Genomic DNA, 23,233 nt, shown 5'->3' with positions numbered 1-23,233 from the left:
GCAACTGTGCTAACCACTGTGCTACTGAACCACCCTTCCAAGTGTCACAGCATCCACTATGAAGAAGGATGATTAGAGTTTAAAGGGTTGTCTCTGGAAAAAACAATTAGCTTATATTAGTCACATCAATCTGGAATTTCAAGACCACCAAAGGGACATATTTCTTTTTTCCTTAAGGACTTTTAACTATCAATTTCACTCCTTCACTTGGTAGCTTGTTCCCTTTTGTATGCCAGTGCGCGTGTATGTATTCAGGACAGGTCTTTATTTTTTAAATAAGTCTTTATCATAGCGAGTTTTTACCTTTTAAATAAGTCTTGTGCTTTTACCGGACTGAGATTTTAAAAATAATTAAACAAACATCTTACTTGTCAACTCAAGAAATTGGTCTGGCTTATTTCTTCATTAAGCCAAGAGTCAAATATATACAGAATTGAAAAAAACACTTAATTATCAATCTCCAGGGTGGAAGGGAGGAGAATTTATTCACCCCTCTGGAATTAGTCATACATTTCACATGGATAGAGCCATTTCACAAATTAGTAGAAAGTTTTAACCTCAATTTATGTTGCCTACATTTGTAACTTCTTTATATTTGTCTACGGTTTCCTTGGAGCAGAGGAGGGATATGATTGAGATGTATAAAATTGAGGGGAATAGATAAAAGTGTGCAGAGTTTACCCTTGGTGGAGGGATCAATGACCAGGGAAGATTTAATAAGCGGCAGGAGGTTTAGAGGGATGCGAGGAAAATCTTTTTTACCCAGAGGTGGCGGGAATCTGGAACCCACTCCCTGAAAGAATGGTGGAGGCAGAAACCCTCATAACATTTAAGAAGTATTTAGCTTTATGGGGTGGCATCGCAAGTGCACAAAGGTACAGGCAAAGTGCTGGAAAATGGGATTAGAATACTTGGCGATTATTTTTGACTTGTGCAGACGCGATGGGCCTTTTCTGTGCTGCAGACCACTTTTGAGTGACAGTTGCTGCACTAAAAGTAATTAATCCTGTGAAGTGGTTGGAGAGATTTTAATGCGATATAGGGCACTAGCTAAACGGTGAACTGCAATGCCATTGCAGATTCCCAAATGTGAATACACAGAGTGAATGATAAGAATTTGCTGACCAAACATTTTTCCATAAAGGACAAAATGAAAATTTGTAGAAAAAGTCACCACAGGTCATTAACATGGACGTTCCAGATTACACTACTGACATAAGGTGATGAGAGATATTGTATGCTTGTCTGACTTCCAAGACAAAAATGGTGCAGAGGAATTGAGAATACAGAAATTTACAGAGGATTTAAAAAATCAATTTAAAAAGGGATAAGTGTACTACTGTTGAGCGGCAGGTGCGAATAAGGTGCGGGGCTGGAGCAAGGAGGGGGAGGCCTGATGGGCTAAAATGGAGGAGGGCTCCTGTAAGGGGTCAGGGTTGTGGGTGCTGCTAACGGCACCGCTTCCGATGGCTCCAGGAAGGTACTCGGTCTGGTGGTGGTGGCCACTTTAAAGATCTGGAGGCAGTTCAGGCAACATTGTAAGCTTGGGGCTGGGTCAGGGCGGATGCTGATTAGGGGGAATCATCTGTTCAAGCTGAGGTGGATGGATGCGCAGTTTCGGAGATGGTATGAGAGGGGGAAATCAAGGAAATGAAGGATTTGTTTCCTGGGGGTTGGAAAAGAGAGATTCGGGAGTCTGGAGGAGTTGGGAGAGAAATCTAGATTGGCGCACGGGGAAGGGTTTAGGCATCTACAGGTTTGTGATTTTGCACAGAAGGTTTTCCCGACCTTCCGATAGCACCAACCTCCTCGATGCTGGAGGTGGGAGGGCTGAGGAGGGGTGGGGGTGTTGTTTCGGCGATCTATGGGAGGGCCCTGAAGGACAGGATGTCTATGCACCTCACAAAATCAAAGATGAGCTGGCTGTTCGAGGGGGTGGAGGATGTCTGTGAGCGATGTGGGAGGGGCCCTGCAAACCACGTTCATATGTTTTGGTTCTTCCCAAAGCTGGAAAGTTTTATAGCATTTGGCACAATCTCGGGGGTCTTGCACATGGATGTGGAGCCCAGTCCCCGAGAAGCCATATTCAGCGTATCAGCCCGGCCCTAGTTGCAGGTGGGAGCGGGGGTGGATATTTTAGCTTTCACCTCATTGACCGCTCGTATGCAGGTCCTGTTGAGGTGGAGGTCAGTCTATTCATCCTGTGCCTTGCTGTGGCGGGGGGGGTGGGGGACCTGCTGGAGGTTTTGACCATGGAGAAGGTAAGTTTGAGCTGAGGGGAGGGGGTGGTGTGGAAGCGCGCAAAGGAGGGGCTTTACAATTCTTGGGTTTGTTTATTCTGCACTTTCGGGAGTTGGTTGCTGTTGACTGTTGCGGGGGGGACGGGGGGGGGACGGGGGGTAAATTGTTTCTTTTTTGTAATATTGTTGGGGATTTTTTGTTTCTCTTTTGTATGGTGAAAATGATGAAACTATGGTGAATAAAAATATTTTAAAAAATAAAGGGATAAGTACATTTAAACAGCTTAATATATGGAAGCTTAATGTCAGTATTGTGAAACAGGTGGCACACAGAATTATCACGCCGGCCTTTTTTCTCCTGGGGCCCAGGTTTAAGTGTAGCCCATAGAAAGATATATATTCTCTGCTTATTATTAAGAAACTACATGAAGTATTTTTGGAAATAATTCAGTTTAAAAACAAGTTAATCAGTGGAACTGTCTGGCATGCTTGAAGACAACACTGGGTGCATAAAATGATGATTTTAAAAATACTTGTCTTAAATTATCAAAGTATTTGAAGTTAAAAATGGAAATTGTTAATTGTACTAACAGGAAATTAGGATCTTCTGAATAAATTTGCCCCTTTTCACAACCTTCCAGTTACAAACACTTGTCAACTAATATGTGACCAGAATTGTATTATCAACCTGCATATATTTCAAGTCATGAGGCAGAACCTGCTTTTCCACTTGCATGAAAAGCAGTTAATGGAGCAGGTTAATAACAGGCACATGTGTGCTACCAGAAGCACAAAAGAAGCCAAACCTACTGCATGATTCCTTGAAGACAAACAACCAGAGGTTCTACCTACAGGTTGCTTCAGTACTGTTGGAGAGGGATTATAAATGAGATCTTCATCATTAAAGAGCTCTTCCGTGTTCATTCCTAGAGCTGCACCCATGTCGAGGCCCAATTTCTTTTGCAACAGTTTTCTCTGATGAGCTATTCTCTCCTTGGGATCAATTTCTCCTGCAACATAGAACACAGATAATGGAGTTATTTAACAGGTTGATTAATAACTGCAAGGGGGAGTAAAAATCTCAATTCTCACCCACAGCAACACTTTGGAGCACCTTACTCCTCAACTGCTAAATTCATAATAATCAACCAGCACTTATTTAAAAAAAAATAATAATTATTAAAGTTTTCACAAAATATCAACAACAAAATGGAAAAAGAACCTCATAGAATTAAATGCAAAACAAAAAAAAACAAAACACCCCAGTACCCCCCTCCCCCCTGTACATAAATAATACATTAGCACCATTGTCTACTGTTCTGCTAGGAAGTCTAAAAACGATTGCCACCGCCTAAAAAACCCTTGCACCGACCCCCTCAAAGCAAATTTCACCTTTTCCAATTTAATATACCCCACCATGTCATTGATCCAGGCCTCCACGCTTGGGGGCCTCGCATCCTTCCACTGAAGAAGAATCCTCCGCCGGGCTACCAGGAACGCAAAGGCCAGAATACCGGCCTCTTTCGCCTCTTGCACTCACGGCTCCTCTGCAACCCCAAACCCGCTTTGACCCATCAACCAGCATTTATTAATAAATAACCAATGACATCTAGATAGTGCCTTTTGTATAAATTAACATATCACATCATTTTACAAGTGGGTATGAGGAAAATTAAGGAGCTTGGTGTGGAAAGATGGGCTCTAAGGTTTTTTTTAAAAAATAGAGAGGGGGAGTCAGTGAGGCTATGTGGTACAGAGAAAGCATTCCAGAAAAAAAAGACATGTGTGGCTAAATGGAAAGGGAGGACATAGAATCACAAAAATAACCAAAGTCAGAGAATCCAACTGTTCATCCCACTGTAAAAGTCAATAAAGGCATGATTCATTGGGCTCATTTAGCACTGTGACAAGGGCAGCATGGTGGTAGTGGTTAGCACTGCTGTCTCATAGCACCAGGGACCCAGGTTCAAATCTGGCCTTGGGTGACTGTCTGTGTGGAGTCTGCACATTCTTCCCCATCTGCTGGAGTTTCCTCAGGGTGCTCTGGTTTCCTCCCACAGTCGAAAGATGTGGTTAGGTGGATTGACCATGCTAAATTGCTCCTTGGTGTCCTAAAAGGTTAGGTGGGTAACAGGGATAGGGCAAGCAAATGGCCATTCTTTCAGAAGATGGGTGCAGATTCAACAATCCGATTGTACTCTATGACAAAAGCTGAACTGGAGGTTCTATGACAAAAGCTGAACTGGAGGAATTCAAATTATAGTTCTGATGGGCATAGAATTGAAAGGCACATGTGAAGATTTGTGGAACGAGAAGTTGGTAACAGGGAAATAGTTTGCAGGGGAACTAAAGGCAATAAGAATTTCATGTGGTTATTAGTAAATTACCAATTTTGTACACAGCCAGCACTATGTTAATTTTCAGAGAATAAGAGGCAGAGGAGAAATCCATTAAGTTGATGTTCCACAACAGCCAGATACTTTGATTCCTAATCAATTCTAAAATAGCACTGTTTTTAAAAAAAAAAACATACTATCAATCTCACAAAGAGTCAGATGTTGGGGGAATACACCCCAGTTATACTAGAAAAATATGGATAAACTCTGAATTCTTCAAGGCTAGTTAGGAAAACAAAAGGCTACGAAACCTCACAATTGATGGATTGGGCATAATCAATGAGATCATCTGAAGGATAAGTTTGGGAAGTTCTCTTTAAATATTGTTTTCTTCTCACTGTTTCTCTAATTTTGTTCTATCTGCATCACAATTCCCTCGAGTCAATTTTCCAGAGAAGTGGTAGTCTGTGGGGAGTTCAACAAAAACCTATGTCACTGTGTAAACAAAACACTACAAGATTTGACTACAAGAAGGAGCCAACAATGCACAAATCTAAAAGGTATTAATACATAAACTGTTAATTTAAGACAAATAACTATTTATCCTGAACCTGAGAAAAGTGCTTTGTCTCATGTACCAACTATAGGATATTCCTGCTAAACAGATTGTAGATAGCACCATTGCTACCAGAAATAAATGCTAGTATACAAGTCACATCACTCCTTTGAAACAGATTAGGATAAATTAGGAACAAACTACATCCTGGTTGACCAGACTAATAGATCGAATAGTGATACATTTTGCCCAAATAATCACATGCATACCATGCTCATAGGATTATTTATCCTGCAAATAAAGCTCTAACTATGCTGGATAATCATTCCCCATGACAACACCTTGACCAGAGTCGACCTGCCTGGTTTGAATTCGAATTTGAACAAAAGTTGGCATTTAATTTTTCCCTGCTGCATTCTCCATAATGCCTCTACCAATTAGAGCTCACTTGCCTACCAATCAGCACTGTCTTCTCATGAAATACCTGTTCCCTTTTCTGTTGGTAATCTGGTATCTGTCCATAAGAGTGCAAGACAAAAAGCTTAGACAGCGTGTCCCCTTTTTCAGCAATACTAGTTTTAAAAAAAATTAAAATCACATTATTAGAGCTCAATTCAGGTATAGTGACCAGTTGACAGTGTCTACTTATGTTCATAAATTCACATCCATATTTTTGAAATCATTGAACATTTTGATCACAGTACTTAAGAACTTCACACTGATGCATTAAAGTTGCTTGGTATATGTTTGTGCGAAGTAATGCAGGTTTATGGGTTGAAGCAATTTGTTCTGGTTTCTCCAAAACAGCTGGGTTAGGAAGAGAGATACTTTCGGCTAACAATGCCCTTTCTTTTGGAAGGGAAGTGGGCAATGAGTGGGGTACTGCTGTTAGTCTCCTTCTTCAATTACATATTTGGGTGGGGAGGGATGCAGTGGTAAGGAAAATAAGATGCTACATTGAAACTCCAAGAATAGACCTCAGACTATTTAGTATTTCTACAGTTCCAAACTGGAGCCAAAGATTAGATCGGATTGGGATACAGCCCTAAAGTACTGGAGCCTCATTTGTTTTTAGGAAGGTTGCAAATAATTGATCTGGCTGTTTTCTTTTGCTCTGCTCCCACATTTCTCCTCCATAACAAATAGGAGCTAAATCACAAATTATATAATTATATACATGGAACATCTTCAGGTTGAATTGGTAGTGACTGAATTTAATTCATTTCATGGAGTTGTGGCAAACAATGGGTGCGATTCTTCCAAACAATTTCGAAGCTCATCTGTGGAGGGTTTTTCAGGGAGATTCCCAACAGCTCGGCTGGCGATTTCCCCACCGCTATTCAATGACACTTAGTTACTTTTTAGGCCATGGAGAGTTTCTCACTGGTTTAGCCTACACTTAGGTCGCAATCGTCCGGTCACGCTGCACCGGAAAAACAGCTCACCACAACGTGACGGGTAAAAGCCGAAGACCCTGCTCCCGGGATCTACCTGCCTCGCAAAATTCAGTTTATGGTAAATCTGCATATGAGTAAGGCAGCAAACCGTACTCGAATGTGCAGATTCCCATGGTACCCGGAGGCTTTGGTATTCAATCTCTTCGCCTCGGGGATCCCGAGGCTTGTGGTACTTGGTACCACAAACGGGGAACAGGCGGAACTGCACTTGTGCGGGGCCTCCAAGGGGAGCGGAGGCCCCCAGGTGCATGCCCTATGGCAGGGTGGGGCCCTGGCACTGCTTGTGCCACCTGGGTGCCAGCCTGGCATTTTTTTTTACACTCGAGCGATCGAGCCGGGGTTGTCCGGTGTGGGCGTTTGGGAGGGAGGGGGGGGGGGGGGGGTGCTGCCTCGGAGATCAGGATACCATCATAAATGGTGTCCCCATCTCTCGTTACAGGAGGAGTTCCGACGGGCAGAGCCTCCCGTTGTAAAAAACAGGGCTACGCGCGGCCTCAGCTGCATGTTCCCCGTTCAGGCCCCTAATGCAAAGCAAGTCGCTGGGAAACACGTGGCTAAACGGTCTCGCTCGGGAAACTTTGTTCCCTTTTGGGAAGATCGTGCCCTTAGAAGTTTTTTTACATTCTGGCTAGCTGACCTCCGATTGGGCTGCCATTTTGAAACTGTGCCCAGTCTCTAAGTGAGCTTGTGGGTGCTCCACATCCCCACCCATGGGCAACGTCACTCCCCCACACACACATGGGCACTACCCCACAACCCCAAGTGAGGAAACACCACAATGGCCCCCCCCAGCCCCCTTACATCACCCCTTCTCTTCCAGGACCCCACCCGTCACCCCCCCCAAAAACTCCCAGAGGCCACTACTTACCTGCACTGCACATCCCCACCCTTCAAACACCCCTCTCAACCAGTTTTTCATGGCCATGGCCCCACTCGGGCCCTGACACTTGGCAGTGCCACCCTGGCACTGGCACCCAGGCAGTGCTGCAGCCAGATTGGCAGTGCCACCCAGGCAATGTTAGGATTCCAGGGGGAGGCCAGCTGTCACCCTGCACTGCCCCTGACCACCCAGGGATCTCCACTGACCCAGGAGTCAACCGGGTGCCATTCCGCCTGGTCCACAATCTTGTGGACCAGCACTGATTGGCGTCCGGCTGCAGCCTCCCTGGGGAGGCCGATGTATCCCGGGTAAGTAGGTTTAAGACCTACCGCCGCAAGCACTATTTGGTCCCGCCCCTTTTGGGGAGAGTTCTGAAACTGTTGCCTCACGGGACTTGTACGAATCCTGCAAGGCACGGAGGCTGCCAGGAAACCCGTGTGAGGGCTCTCCCAGGATTCACCCCCCGTATTGTGCTCTCGCTTGAGCACTCGCCAGAGAGTCACGCCCGGAATTTGAAAGGAACAATAAGATTCAAGGATGGAGTAAAAGTATCATTGGTTTTGTTAGGCTCATGGAATAAATTCAAATAAACCCACTATTTCAGCTGCTAATATGTAATTTGAAAAATCAAATGTACCTGACTTCTCATGTTGGATCTCAAACTCTGCACCAGCAGAGCCGAGAAGTGATGCTCCGTGTTTCAAAAGTCGTGATATATCAAATCTATCAAAGCTCAAACGATCCAAAGATGTTTCGTCTGTTGAAATTTCTGAGGCAGGTTCTAAAATTAAATGCAGCAGAAATTATTCATCATTACAGAAACTAAGACAGAACTCTATATTGGGCAGAATAATTCTGGATTTGCAAGTTTAACTTCGGAAAGTCCATCAAATAACTTTGGCTCAGTTTCATATCAGATAATTTGTATTTCTTGCAACTAGTTCTGGAAATGTCATAAAAATAGATGGATGAGTACACAAAAAAAGCTAAACTCAAAGCACAACTTTGCCTTATAGAATCATGGAATGGTTATAATACAGAAAGATGTCATTCTATTCATCATATTCATATCAGTTCTCTGCAAGAGCTATTTAGTTAGCCCCACTCCCCTGGTCTTCTGTCGTTCAGATCCCAACATGTAGTCTTGGAAGAGGTCCACAGCTAAAAAGCAGCAAGGATTCATGACATAAAAGATATTATGAATTGACTTGAAATAGCTGCAGTACAAGGGAACATTCTAGGCATGTACCAACCCCACCAACTGAGGCGACATCTTGTGCATGATTCAACTAAATGGGAACAAAGTCCCATAGCAAGCAGGTTTAGCTGCGTGTTTCCCAGTGCTCGCAGCGGCGAGAAACACATGGCTATACAAAGTCACTCGCATCAAATAAGGGGTCTCAGTGGGAAACGCATGGCAAAGGCCACACAAAGCCCCGTTTTCGCACAGGAACTCCACTCATCAGAATGCCTCAGTCTGGCGAGAGATCAGGACAATTTTCCCGATATCCGAGGCCCCCGACACTCGCAAACACTATGGGATTCCTCCAACCCGCCCGCCAAAAACACCTGCACAGTGCACCCCTATCCCGATCAGCAGCACACAAAAATGTCAGCTTGGCACCCTGGCAGTGCCCCTGCCAGCTGGTACTCCTGGAGGGTACCACTCTGCCCAAAGAGTATGCGCCTGTGCTGGACCAATTTGTCTGGTCCTAGTTTGTGAGGACCAGTGCTGAACAGTACTCGCCCAAGAGGCGAAGGGGATAGATCCCACACCTCAGGAAACTGCATTTTACAGTAAGACTAGCTGTCTCGCTCTAATATGCAGATCTGCTAAAAAAATGATCCCACCCACAATGGGGAGGAGCGGGGTCTCCCGGCTTTTATCAGCTAAGCTGCGCAGCAGTGAGCTGCTTTTGGGATGCAGTGTGGCCGTTGGATTGTGCCCATATGTTTCTGGCTATGAATTTCAGATTGGGGTAGGTAATTTAGCCACTCAACTTTTCAGCTATTCATGGAGATCATGGCTAATGTGCGACCCCAACTCCATAAACCTGTCTTTTTGCCCATATTCCTTAGGATAACATTAATCTCAGATCTCGGAGATCTATGACCAATTGCCATTTGCAGGAGAGTGTTTCAAACTTCCACCATTCTATTTGTGTAGTTGTCCTCATTTCACTCCTGAAAGGTCTGGCACTAAGTTTTCCATTATGCATCATAGTCCTAGACTTCCAAATAGTGGAAATAGTTTCCATCTACCTTATTTATTCCCCATCACACCTTGGAACTTTAAATAACTACATTACTGTCTACATTTTAGGAATTGCAACACTAGTTTGCATAATTGCTCCTTGGAATTTAACCCTTGGAGTAGTTATCATTCTGGTAAATCTATGCTGCACTCCATCCAAGGTCAATATATCCGTACTCAACCGCTTGCAGTACTCTAGGGTGTGATATAACTGAAGCATAACTTTTACTCCCTGTATGCTAGGCCTCTGGATATAAAGGCCAGCATTTTGTTAGTATTTTTGATTGTTTTCAGCACTAACTCATATTTTAATGATCCATGTACCTTTGGACTGCTTCTGGTATTTGCTTTTCATCATTTAGAAAGTCCCCATTCTCGTCTTTTTTGGTCCAAAGTTAGTCTCATATTTGCCAACATTCAAATCCATCTGCCATAGTTGTCAGTTCACCTAATCCTCGCATCCAATTCCATCTATGCTTAAAGTTACCTGACGTATTGCTCGGACGGCCTCGAGGGGCTGGTCTGGGGGGTGTGGAGCACAGCGTCTTGCTGTATGCAGACGACCTGCTTTTGTACGTTTCAAATCCAATGGAGGGGATGGAAGAAATTATGGGAATTCGGCGGGTTTTTGGGGGATAAGCTCAATATGGGGAAGAGTGAGATGTTTGTGATCCAGGCGAGGGATCAGGAGAGGCGACTTGGGAACTGCCGTTCAGAGTGGTATGGGACAGTTTCAGGTACCAAGGTATCCAAGTGGTGAGGGTTTGGGACTGGCTACATAAATTGAACTTGGCCCGATTGGTGGATCGGACAAAGGAGGATTTCCGGAGATGGGATGCGCTCCCGTTGTCTCTGCCAGGCAGAGTTCAAACGGTAAAAATAACGGTCACCCGGAGATTCCTATTCGTTTTCCAATGTCTCCCCTTCTTCAACCCGCGGTCCTTTTTTAAGCGGGTCAATAAAGTTATTGCGGGCTTTGTGTGTGGGGGGGGGGGGCAAGTCCCCACGAGTGAAGAGGGCAATGCTCGAGCAGAGTCGGGGGGGGGGGGGGGGGGGGGGGGGGGAGGGTGGGCTGGCGCTGCCGAATTTCAGCAATGGCCGGCTAATATAGCCATTGTGAGGAGGTGGCTGGTGGGGGGAGGGGGGGAGGCATAGTTGCGTATGGAGGGGGCTTCTTGTGAGGGCACCAGTCTGGGGGCGTTGGCAATGGCGCCTCTGCCGTTCCCGCTGGTGCGGTACTCCACCAGTCCAGTGGTGGTGGCGGCCCTGAGAGTCTGGGGGCAGTGGAGGAGACATGTGGGAGCAGAAGGGGCATCGGTTTGCCCCGGGGAGGATGGACGGGGGGCTCCGAATTTGGCGGAGAGTGGGGATTGAGAGGATGGGGGACTTGTTTATAGAATAAACGGTTTATAGAAGTTTACACTGGTGGGGGGTGGGGGGAATGAATTTCGATATCTGCAGGTGCGGGACTTTCTGCAGAGGCAACTATCCCACTCCTGCCACTAAGGGGGATTCAGGATAGGGTGGTTTCTAAAGGATGGATAGGAGAGCGGAGCATTTCGAACATATATAAAGGAGCTTATGGGATTGGAGGAGATGCAGATAGAGGAGCTGAAGCAAAAGTGGGAGGAGGTGGTGGGGGGAAAGATAGAGGAGGGTCACTGGGCAGACGCGTTGAGCAGGGTCAATGCGACCGCAACATGTGCCAGGCTCAGCCTGATCCAATTTAAGGTCGTGCACCAAGCTCACATGACAGTGGCCTGGATGAACAGATTCTTTGGGGTGGAGGACAGGTGTGCAAAATGTGCGCCAGCGAACCATGTCCACATGTTCTGGGCATATCCAAAGCTGAGGGGATTTTGGTAGGGGTTTGCCGAAGTCATGTCCAAAGTATTAAATACAATCTCCACATCACAAATACAAGGGTGGCATCGAGTCCAGAGGTGGCGATTTTCAGGGTGCCGCAGGATCTGGGAATCCAGGAGGAGAAAGAGGCAGATGTTCTGGCCTTCGCTTCCATGGTAGCCCGGAGGCGGATATTACTAGCATGGAGGGACTCAAAGCTCCCAAAATCAGAGACCTGACTATCGGACATGGCTGGCTTCCTCTGCCTGGAGAAAATTAAGTTCGCCATGGGAGGGTCACTGTTATATGCAGCAAGTGCAGCAAGGGTTAAAAGCTTGGGTTAGTATGTGACTGCTGCAGTAGTGTTTTTAAAAGTCCTAGTTTAAAGAGTAAACACCTTGGCTGCAGAGGTGCAATTACAGCATCCGACAAATTGAAAATCATTAATTTTGACTATCTATATGGTTTACCTGTAGAGCTAATGGAATTTTTTTAATATTTAGAAGGTTCTCTGGGGAGTAGATAATTAGAGATAGTGTGTTTGGCCTAAGTAAGATGATTTAGATAGTAGGAGGAGCCGGGGGCTGAAGCAGTCAGGTACAGAATTCAGTTAATGGATGAGAACAGACCAGCAGCTTCTTCAAAAACAGTGAGTTAAAAATTTGCTGTGAACATGACAGGAGCTTTTTGCCAAAGGCTGGCAGATTAAAAAGTAGTCTGATACAGACTGTTCCCTGATCAGATTTCTCATTCTCCAATCATTCTTTTAAAAGGAAGTCAATTCAAGTGTACAGCAGGTAACCATGTGTTTGTTAACTGTATTTGAAAGTGGATTGTGACCCAAGATGAGCTTTGCTTGAGTGGAGAAAAAACATAGTAGTTCGGAGCTAGTGTTTCATTTTCATTGTTAAGCCTCGTCTAATGGGTAATTGAAAGCTATTTTCTTGCTTGATGTTAAAGTTATTTTAATCCAGTGTTGGTAATAAAGTCTGTTTTAATATACCATATCCCTATTTCTGCGTGGAATCACACCTGGAGCGAAGTATCCTTTCAGCAGTTACAAATAAAATAAAATATTGGGATTTCTGTCTGGAATCCTAGCAACTGTTATGGTCTGGTCCGGGATAGTAATATACTCTTAATTTTCCAACAACAGATGTTAGGCTAACTGGTCTGCAAATTCCTTAATTTCCAAAGAGCCATAGAATTCCTAGTGCAAAAGGAGACCATTTGGCCCTTCATGTCTGCACCTACCCTCTGAAACCCCCCCCCGACATAGTGTTTGGGGGGTTAGGTGGGGTTACGGATATATGGTAGGGGAGTGGCCCTAAGGGGCAATTTAGCATGGCCAATCCACCTAACCTACGCATTTGTGGACCGTGAAAAACGGAACACCCGGATGAAACCCGCATAGACAAGGGGAGAAAGTGCAAACCTCATACAGTCACCCAAGGTCGGAATTTAATCAGGGTCTCTGGCACTGTGAGGCAGCAGTGCTAACCACTGTGCCACCCTCTCCTTGCTCACTTTTCTTAAATCAAAGAGTAACATGCACAATTTTCCAATATAAAAGGAACAATTTCCAAATCAGAAATTTGAAGGGCATCTGCAACGTTCTCATTCACTTCAAGTCATCCGGTGCTGGGGACTGGTCACATTTTGATGGCATTACTTTCATTACTGCTGTATGGCATAATATTACCTTCATCGAGCCCGTGGCCCTGATCCAGTTTTAAGCTTCCTTGGCATGTTGATCATTTCTCTTTTAAATATTGCACAAAGTCAGTGTGACTGCCATTTCCCTATTTTCGTTGAAAAATAATAATGGCAATATTGCCAAAGGGCTTACATTGCTCCTGACCACCTACGTTTTACTAATATAATTGCAAAAATTAATTTTTCTTTGCTGGACTTTTACGACTCGAGTTTCTTTTCCTGCTCCCATTCAATAGCTTTGCTACTTAATTTATAACTTTCAACAGTTCTTTGTAACTGTACCAACCGCTAGGATCTATGCTATTTATTGAAGTTGTAGGAAACTTTTCTGTTTAGCTTTTATGTTATCCTTAACCAGTTGTCAGTGGCTGCCTTTTTTTGGCAAGTAGAGCTCTTGCCCCATTGGATTCTGGAATGCAACTGGTGTCTCCTGCCGGCACAAGAGGCAAGACTTCTGATACAACCTGCATGGGACCTCCCAGACCCGAGGGGATAGAGGCTCCAGAGCAGGAGATCCAGAAACTGTGGAGAGGCCACACCCTGACCACCCACCTGCCACGGGGTTCAGAAACTATGTGAACAGCTTCAGGATCCAACCAAAAGAGACATTGGAGTTGCAAACACGGGATATGGAAATAACGTCCTTGTATATTTGAAAGAAAAATGAAAATCGCTTATTGTCACGAGTAGGCTTCAAGGAAGTTACTGGGAAAAGCCCCTAGTCGCCACATCCCGGCGCCTGTCCGGGGAGGCTGGTACGGGAATCGAACCGTGCTGCTGGCCTGCTTGGTCTGCTTTAAAAGCCAGCGATTTAGCTTAGTGAGCTAAACCAGAACGTTAGCCATTAACTCTTTTTTCCAATGACCCATTTTCCCTATAGACACTGACAGCTTAATTAAATTAACTATCTTCTGAAAGTTTACAGACAAGTACCTTTAAACAGAATGCTTTTATAGTTCACACAACTTTATTTTTAAAAATTAAACCATTTGAGGGGCTTGGGAGCAGGAGATGCTGAACTGGTGGGGAGATCACATCCCAACTGCAAGGAAAAATACTCAGGGCAGGGGAATCGACACAGTAAATATGGAAAAATACTCAGGGCAGGGGAATCAACATAGTAAATATAAATGAACACCAGGAATAAGATACCAAACAATAAGCTCAAGACAGGTTTGACAGTCGGGAAAAATATCCTATAATGGGAAGGAGATAACCAGGGAAAGAGTAGGACCCATTAGGAGAATCTGTGGGTAGAGCCAGAGGACATTGGTTAGGTGTTGAACGAATACTTCATAATCGGTCTTCACCCAAGACAATGAGGAGATAGATATAGAACTCAGGGAGAGGTTCTTGACCAAATTGTCATAGGGAGTGACAAGGTATTAGAGGTGTTGGCAGGTTTAAAAGTGGACAAGTCTCCAGGTCTGGATGACGTGTGTCCCAGGATGCTGTGGGAGGCGAGGGAGGAGATTGCAGGGGTTCTGATCCAAATTTGCAATTCCTCTCTGGCCTCGGAGCCAGATAATATTAACCATATTAACAACTAATATGGCCCCACTGAACAGCTAATAGGGTCACACTATTTAAGGAAAAGTTGTAGAGATAAGCCAGTGAACTACAGACCAGTGAGTCACATGTCAGTGGTCGAGAAACTATTGGAGAAAATACTGAAGGCGAGAATCTATCTCCACTTGGAGAGGCAAGGTTTGATCAGGAATAGTCAGCATGGCCTTGTCAGAGCGAGATCATATCTATCAAATTTGATTGATTTTTTTGAGCATGTGACCAAGTATGTAAAGGAGGGTAGTGCAGTTGATGTACTTTGCATGGAGTTCAGCAAAGCCTTTGACAAAGTCCCACATGGGAGACTGATAAAGAAGGCAAATGTACATGGGATAACTTGATTTGGTGGACTTAAATTTGGCTTATCTGTAGGAGACAGAGGGTAATGACAGCAAGCTGCTTCAGTGATTGGAAGCCAGTGTGCAGTAGGATCTGTGCTGGGTCCCCTATCGTTTTCCATTTATATAAAATGACATAGATGACCAAGTGGGGGGTAGGATCAATACGTTTGAGGATGACACAAAGATTGGATGGATAGTTAACAGTGAGGTTGTGTCTTCGGTTACAGGACGATAGAGACGGGATGGTCAAATGAGCAGAAAAGTAGCTGATGGGATTTAATCTTGAAAAATGTGAGGTGGATATACTTGGAAGGAGTAATGTGACAAGGAAGGATTCAATGAATGGCATGACACTGGGAAGTTCCGAGGGACAAAGGGACCTTGGTGTGTTTGTCCATAAGTCTCTGAAGGCAGAAGGGCAGGTTAATAGGCTGGTTGAGACACTTGCGTTTATCAATTGTTTGGAGTTGTACAGAACTTGAGGCCACAGCTGGAGTACTGTGAGCATTTCTTGTTGCCACATTACAGGAAGGATGTGATTGCACTGGAGGAGGTGCAGAGGCAATTCACCAGAATGTTGCCTGGGATGGAACATTTAAGTTATGAGGAGGCTGGATAGGCTTGGGTTGTTTTCGCTGGAGCAGAGAAGGTTGAGGGGTGATCTGTTTGAGATGTACAAGATTATAACAGGCATGGACAGGATAGATGGGGAGCAGCTGTTCTCCTTTGTTGAAGGGTAGGTTACAAGGGACACAAGTTCAAGGTCAGCGGCAGGAGGTTTGTGGCGGGGAAGTGGGGGGAGGGGGGGAAATTAGAGGAAAAAAAAACTTTTACCCAGAGGGTGGAATGCACTGCCTGGGAGGGTGGTAGACGGGAATTGCCGCACATCCTTTAAAAAATACTTGGATGAGCACTTGACACATCATAACATTCAAGGCTCTAGGCCAGGTGCTGGCAAATGGCATTAGGTAGGCACGTCAGATGATTTTCATGGGTCAGTGCAGACTCTATGGGCTGAAAGGCCTCTTCTGTGCAGTCCCCCAAGCTCTGTCCCTCCCCCCTGTGGGTTCAGAGGGAAGATCTTGCTCTTGCCCAGGTTACGTTTGTAACCTGAGAAGGCTCTGAACTCCTTTAGGGGTTTCATTATCCCTTCCATGCTGGCCTGGGGATTCGAGATGTAGAGGAGCAGGTCAACTGCATAGACGGAAACTCTTCCTCCCCCCCCCCCCAACCACCACCACCCACCTTTGGACAACTCGTCACCCCTTGCCACTCAAAGAGGGCGATCGGCAGTGGCTTGATTGCCAGAGCAGCAGTGGGCATAGCGGTTATCCCTGCCTCATGCTTCTGTGCAGCCGGAGGGATCTAGTGCTGGTGGTATTTGTCCGTACATTTCCTTGGAAGCGCTGTACACCAGTTTCACCGAGGAGGGTCCAAACCCAAACGTTGCATTCCTCTTTCCCCCCCGCAAATGTTCCATTCCTGTCGAAGGCCTTTTCTACGTCAGGGAAACGATCAGTTCTGGTGTTCGCTTCCCGGAAGGAGTCATATCATGTCCAGCAGGCACCTGATGTTCAATGTTAGCTGCCTGCACTTGACCAAGCCCACCTGGTCCTCTGCGACTACTCTGCCACGCATCTCTCCAGGCTCCTCGCCAAGATCTTTACGTCGACATTAAGTAGTGAGATGGTACTGTAAGGCCCACACAATTGGCAAGTCTGTCCCACCCGGCTCTTTCTTACCCGCAGTCGGTCCTTCGCCGGGAGATGAATCTCCTGAAGGAAGGCGATATCAGCTCTCTTCAAATGGGCGAAGACTCCAAATCTTTCATCGGGCCGTTAAGTCCCCTGATGTTTCTGGTGACTATTCTGACCCCTCCTACAAGGTCAACCATATTTACCGTGTGGATGCACCCCTACACTCCGGGGTTTCCCTTTGTTTGGGGCCATCCAAGGTGGCTGTTTCCAGTGCCATTGATTCTATTGTCACCATGTGCGATCAGCCATAGCCAGTGTTCTACCCCCCCCCCCCCCCCCCCCACGACTTCTCCCTTGGGCCTGTCCACCTCCCTTCTCCTCCCCTACCCTCCCTCCTTCTTCCAGGCACTCACTCCACGTCAGAAGTGTGCCCTCCCCCTCCCCTCACCTGTGCTTCTCTGTGCTAGCTCACCCACTAGTGTGGTGTTCCCACTAGTGTGGTGTGGCCCCTCCCCCGGAGCGATCTTCATCTTCCCCTACCAGGGGTATCGGTGTTTCGCTCCCCCAACCTCCCCCTTTTCTCTCCTCATCCCTTGTTCGTTGTGGTGGTGTTGGATGAGGATGGGGGTTCCCCCCACTTGGGCTAAAAGTGCCTAATTTCAAGTTTCCAGGAGGAGAGTCACCTTTTCTGCATCCACTCAAAACATCCCCATCACCGGATGTCAATCCCTGTTTTAAAAGGTTATTTGGTTAGCATCTCTGCCCTTGGTTCTGTCTACTCTGTCACTCATAAATGATGCCATGGGTAAAACAGTGCAATTGCACAAGCATAACATTGACAGCAAATGCAGCCATTAAAAAAAACACTTGCCACTGATCTGTCGTTTCATCTATTAACAGGCTTGTCCAATTTTCCGGGGACAGTCGCTGTCTTCTCTTACTGAACTTGGTCTTAGTTACATCTAGAATCTTAGCAGCTGTTTCAAATTTCTCCCTCACAAATGCCACGCTGTAGTCAATCATATGATTGCTATTAAATAAAAGTTCACACATCTTGAGACTGTTAACTAATTCAGACTTATTACAAAATCTAATATGACATGGCAATTCATGATGGCGCTGTGTGCTATATATACATAATAGTGCCATTATTTAAAAAGTGAACACATAGGACTTGGGAAGGAAGCAAAAATTATTAGAATCAGAGTGCTGTAGCAACTGATTGAACACCCTGAAAATCCTATGGTGACACCAGTACAACACAAATAGCTGCTGCTCCTTCATCTGCGTTAATTGAGAGAGGGGCTTTTCACAGTAACTTCATTTGAAGCCTACTTGTGACAATAAGCGATTTTCATTTCATTTCATTGAAGGATCATAGAAACCTTGAGCAATCTAGCTATTTCACACAAGGAGCAGCACTGCATATATGCAGCAAAACAATAGAAGCATTTTACATACTTGGAAATGACTTTGATGATCACTTTTATCTCAGTTAATTTTATTACACAAGTCTTCTTGTAACTATAAAATAATTACATTGCTTACGAATAGTGATCTTAATGAATGCATAAAATGCCAATACCTTGTTTTATCTTTGGAGTAGGGTTCCATTCAGATACATTCTTCACAATAGCTTCGACTGCTTGGCCAGCTGCAATGCGAGTGTCCCAGTTAGGGCTGCGTAAATATGTTAATACCTGTATTTGAAAATTTAAAAATCCTATTTATATCTGCATTGACATAATAAATCGCTCAAATAATGTTTACAAGATTACTGAAGTCATATTCCATACTTATTAGTAACCAAATAGATCATGCAATTCACAACTGCATAATTATGTGCTCCTTCCCACGTGTGCTGAAGGTTGATCGATTAAGTTAGGTCAAGGTCAACTAATCTGACTAGCCAGAGAGGAAATTTAAACCCAACATTTTTCATAAATCAGAATTGGAACAGAGTTTTGAAATCAGCTTGAATAAAACTGGATAGGCTTTTAAAAAAGTTTTTAAAAAATAGAGTACCCAATTATTTTTTTCCCAATTAAGGGTCAATTTAGCGTAGCCAATTCACCAAGCCTGCACAGCTTTGTGTTGTGGGGGTGAGACCCATGCAGACACAGGGAGAATGTGTAAACTCCACACGGACAGTGACCCAGGGTCGGATCGAACGTGGGTCCTTGGCGCTGTGAGGCAGCAATGCTAACCAGTGTACAACCATTCTGCCCCGATTTGACTTTTTTTTTAAAAATCAAGAGATAATGTCAGTTCCGATCTAATGCAAATAATACTTTTCAACTGAACTCAAGAATCAAGTGTGGATATCAAGTAAAATTTACTGACGATAAAGTACATGTGCTGAATGGAGTTCTGTGCAAAGTTACATTTTTGGTTTTGACTACATAGGCCAATTATACAACTGCTACACACATCCAGGGCTGATCAACAGTTCAAAAGGGAGTGCAAACAGTTAAAAGGGAAGGCAATTCTGCACTTTTCAAAGCAACCCTATTAATGCTTCACATGACACTCTGGGCAATAATACCTACGAACAATAATACCTACAAGTCCCAAAACACACAAATCACCTTGGACAATCCCAACAGCTTTCATGGCTCCAACGCCCTCATATCAATTTCTTCACTTCTCCCATCACTATTACTAGATTCCTTAATGGTTGATCTTGTACTCATGTGCTTTTTTGTTTGAAATTGGGTACTTGCCTCATTTACTATTTATGGGCAAAGTAATAAGACTTCCGCTCATGGTTGAGGATTTCTAGCAAGGTTCTACTGGTTCGTAAAAATCTGCTTGGGTGCAATCTGGTAAAGCTCATAGAAGGAGGCAAGTCAGAGATGCTGCTTCAGTCAATCAGTGGATGGCGTGACCTGCAGAATTTACACTCCGATGTTCCCCACAGCAAGAGAAGAACTGTCTCAGAAGCATTATAAACAAGCTAAACCTTTACAGAATGGAACATATATGACTGTTCAATGCTGCTTGATTTAATTTAAATTTAATCTTTAACCTGGGGTTACCCTATCTCTGGATCTGTAAAGACTGAATTACCTGCAAATGCTCGCATTCTAAGCATTGTCTGGCATCTTTGAATTTGTCTATATACGTTTCTGGAACATACCTCTTCATTCACCTGAGGAAGGAGCAGTGCTCTGAAAGCTAGTGTTTGAATCAAACATGTTGGACTTTAACCTGGTGTTGTAAGACTTCTTACTGTGCTCACCCCAGTCCAACGTCGGCATCTCCACATCATGGCTTGATTTAATGCCAGGTGGCTATTCTGTCAAAAGTATGCTACTACTACTGGGGTAATAAAAATCAATTGCCAGAATTTGGCTGTTCTATGAAAGACAACATCCACCTCCCGTAGCATCCTGCCTAATGTTATCCAGATATCCTATGGTTGACTGGCAGAAATCAGAGAGTGAGGACAAAGGGGTCTTTTTTAGGACGACAACCAGTGACAGTGATATCCCGCAGGGGTCAGTGTTAGGACCACAAATATTCACAATCTACATTAACAATCTGGAAGGAGGAACGGAGGGCATTATTGCTAGGTTTCAGATGGCACAACGATATGTGGAGGGACAGGTATTGTTGAGGAAGCGATGAGGCTGCAGAAGGACTTTGGCAAGGAAGTTGCAGATGGGAGTACATCTGGCCATTAGTGAACCCATTTGGTTCACTAATGGCCTTTCGGGAAGGAAATCTGCTATCCCTACCTGGTCTGGTCAACGCGTGACTCCGGACCCATAGCAATGTCCTCTGAAATGGCCTAGCAACAACACTCAAGTTCGACACCATCCAGGACAAAGCAGCCCTTACTGCTCCCCTTACACAAAAATTCAAATCCTCCACCACCAACAAGCAGTGGAAGCGTGTACACCATCCACAAGATGCACTGCAGTAACTCACCTTCCAAACCCATGACCACTACCATCTAGAAGGTCAAGAGCAGCAGATACCTGGGAACTCTATTTCTGTTAAGGTTAACATGCAGGTTCAGTTGGCAGTTAGGAGGGTAAATGCAATGTTAGCATTCATTTCGAGGGTTATAATACAAGAGCAGGGATGTACTGCGGAGGCTATATAACTCTGGTCAGACCCCATTTGGAATACTGTGAGTAATTTTGGTCATCTAACAAAGGACTGCTGGCCTTGGAGGGCGTCCAGAGCAGGCTCATAAGAATGATGCCAGGAATGGGGTGTCGGGGTGTGGTGGAGCGGTGCTTCAGCTTGCTGAAGATGCGATTCAGGTGCCTGGAACGCACCAGAGAGGCCCTGCAGTACTGGCCCGACAGGGTCGGTCGTATAGTTGTGGTCTGCTGTGCGCTGCACAACATTGCCATGCAGAGGGTAGATGCCCTGGTGCAGGAGTCGGAGGGAGAACCCGATGGCACCGGAGCTAACGCAAACGAAGAGGACGAGGACGAGGTGCATCAGGGTGGGGGGAGGGGCGCCGGACACAGACGCGACCCGGGTGCTGATTATGTCCAGGAGGCTGCACGACGGCACTGTCGAGGACAGCGGGCACGCGACATGTTGGTGTCCGCATGGTTCACACACCACGGGGGATTCGCTGAACACTGCCACTTGCACCTCCAGTCGTGCACACAGGCACCACAGGACCCACCGCACCGCATACACGGCACCCATTTCACATCACCTTATCACTGCGGCACTGCACTACATTGATGATTGTGTAAGCGGGTGTGATCAGTGCCATATTGAATGACAGCCTGCTCTCAGCTCATATTCGTCAGCCGTGGTCTAACTCATGACTATAGCTGAACCATCCACTCCGGTGGTCACAGCTTTCATCACGGACACTCCATCACGTGCCCGTGTGGGGTAGCTGGCGTCGGAGTGCCGAGGACTACGGTGTCCGATTGGGGGGGGGGGGACAGCACACTCGGCACAGGACGTTGAACCGCTCGTAAACACCAGCACCACTCAGTCACCCTCACGAGCCCCCTGGCACTGGACATAGCACAGAGTCTTACAAGTTAAGTGCAACAGTGAGTTGAATTGTGAAATACACATACAGATGACTTAGCCCCTACAAGTAAACTGCCCTGCACCCATGCCAACTTACTATGCGTCTAACGTCTTTGCCTTACGGGCCCTACCACTAGGTCTAGGGGTCTCCCCAGATGGTACAGCAGGAGTCGCGGCGTTTTACTGAGAATCACTCCCTGCGACATGGCTTCCCGTCGGCACGAGTTTCCTGGGGCGGCCTGGCTTCGATGGGCCAGGCTGCTCGGCGGGCGAGCTGGATGGCGTGGTCCCACCCTGTCCTGCCCGCTGCCCACCAGATGCGCCAGGGACGGAACGGTGGGGGTATCGACCATGGTCCGAATGTTCGCAGAGACGGAGCCCAGGGAGTGCGACATTCCTGCCAGGGACTGTGCTATCTCAACCTGTGGGTGCGCTATGCCATCCATCACGTGCGGCAGGTGGTCGATGCTCTCCGCGACTGATTGCTGGGACTGTGCGATGGCCTGCTGGGACCGGGCCATGGCCTGGAGCGCAGCGGCAATGTCGTGTTGGCTCTGGTGCATGGCTGCCTGTGAGAGGGCAGCCCTCTCCTGGGCCACAGATGACGCGTGCGCGTGAAGCCCAACGCCTTGCAGAACCTGACCAATGGCCAAAACCATTTCACCCATTGCCTCCACCGCAGACGCCACCCGTACTGTGTCGGCCTGGGTGGCTGCGATGAGCGGCACCACTCCCTGGTCCTGGACGCGGATGGACTCCTCAAAACGGTGTCTGCAGGTGTTGGAAGATGGCCCTCATCCCATTATTCAGTCCCTGGGTGTCCACATGCATCGGGTGTCCGGGTGGGTCAAGTACATCCAGGGACCCAGGCACCGTCTGGGCGGCAGCTGGTTGCTGGGCCTGGGCTGCCCTCCGACCATCCAACCCCTCGACTGCTCCAAACTCCACCTGCTGTATCGGTTGTGTGGTGCGCACCAGACCGTGACCCAGGAGCCTCATCATTTATTTGCCCAACCGAGGGGAGTGTCTCTGCGATGGTGGATGGTGTGGGAGACAGCAGTGCCGCAAGCTCTAGGTCATCGTCCGTAAAGAAGTCTGGTGTGTCATTGGTCATAAGGGAGGGCTCTCCTGGAATTCTCCCAGAAGCTGCTGCAGGTTACCTGGCTGAAAAATCTCATGCACAGTTCATACGTATGCACATCCCTGGCTATTTTTGGATTTCAGCCATGCATTCCCTGGCATCCTTTAGAAAGTCCTCATATCAGCCATGGGAAATACGGCTGAAAACATTTCCTGCAAAGTTGTGATGGTAGGAAAGAACAGAGACTA

At 46.1% G+C, this 23,233-nt stretch overlaps 1 protein-coding gene across 2 annotated transcripts in view; it reads right to left on the bottom strand.

Moving 5' to 3' along the window:
* The window catches only part of btaf1 (BTAF1 RNA polymerase II, B-TFIID transcription factor-associated), a 166,835-nt gene that overhangs the window by 104,173 nt on the left and 39,429 nt on the right, over positions 1-23,233 (bottom strand). The window contains exons 3-5 of one of the 2 annotated variants that reach the window (XM_038774122.1): positions 18,474-18,588; positions 8,107-8,250; positions 3,051-3,250 (exon numbers count right to left, since the gene is read on the bottom strand). In XM_038774122.1, coding sequence (XP_038630050.1) covers positions 3,051-3,250; positions 8,107-8,250; positions 18,474-18,588 — 459 coding nt within the window. The remainder of the gene's footprint in view (positions 1-3,050; positions 3,251-8,106; positions 8,251-18,473; positions 18,589-23,233) is intronic. The other variant, XM_038774123.1, reaches the window with a different exon arrangement.

This window comes from Scyliorhinus canicula, chromosome 16 (genome assembly GCF_902713615.1).
Source record: "Scyliorhinus canicula chromosome 16, sScyCan1.1, whole genome shotgun sequence".
NCBI lineage: Eukaryota > Metazoa > Chordata > Chondrichthyes > Carcharhiniformes > Scyliorhinidae > Scyliorhinus > Scyliorhinus canicula.
This window is presented reverse-complemented; position numbering and strand designations above follow the sequence as displayed.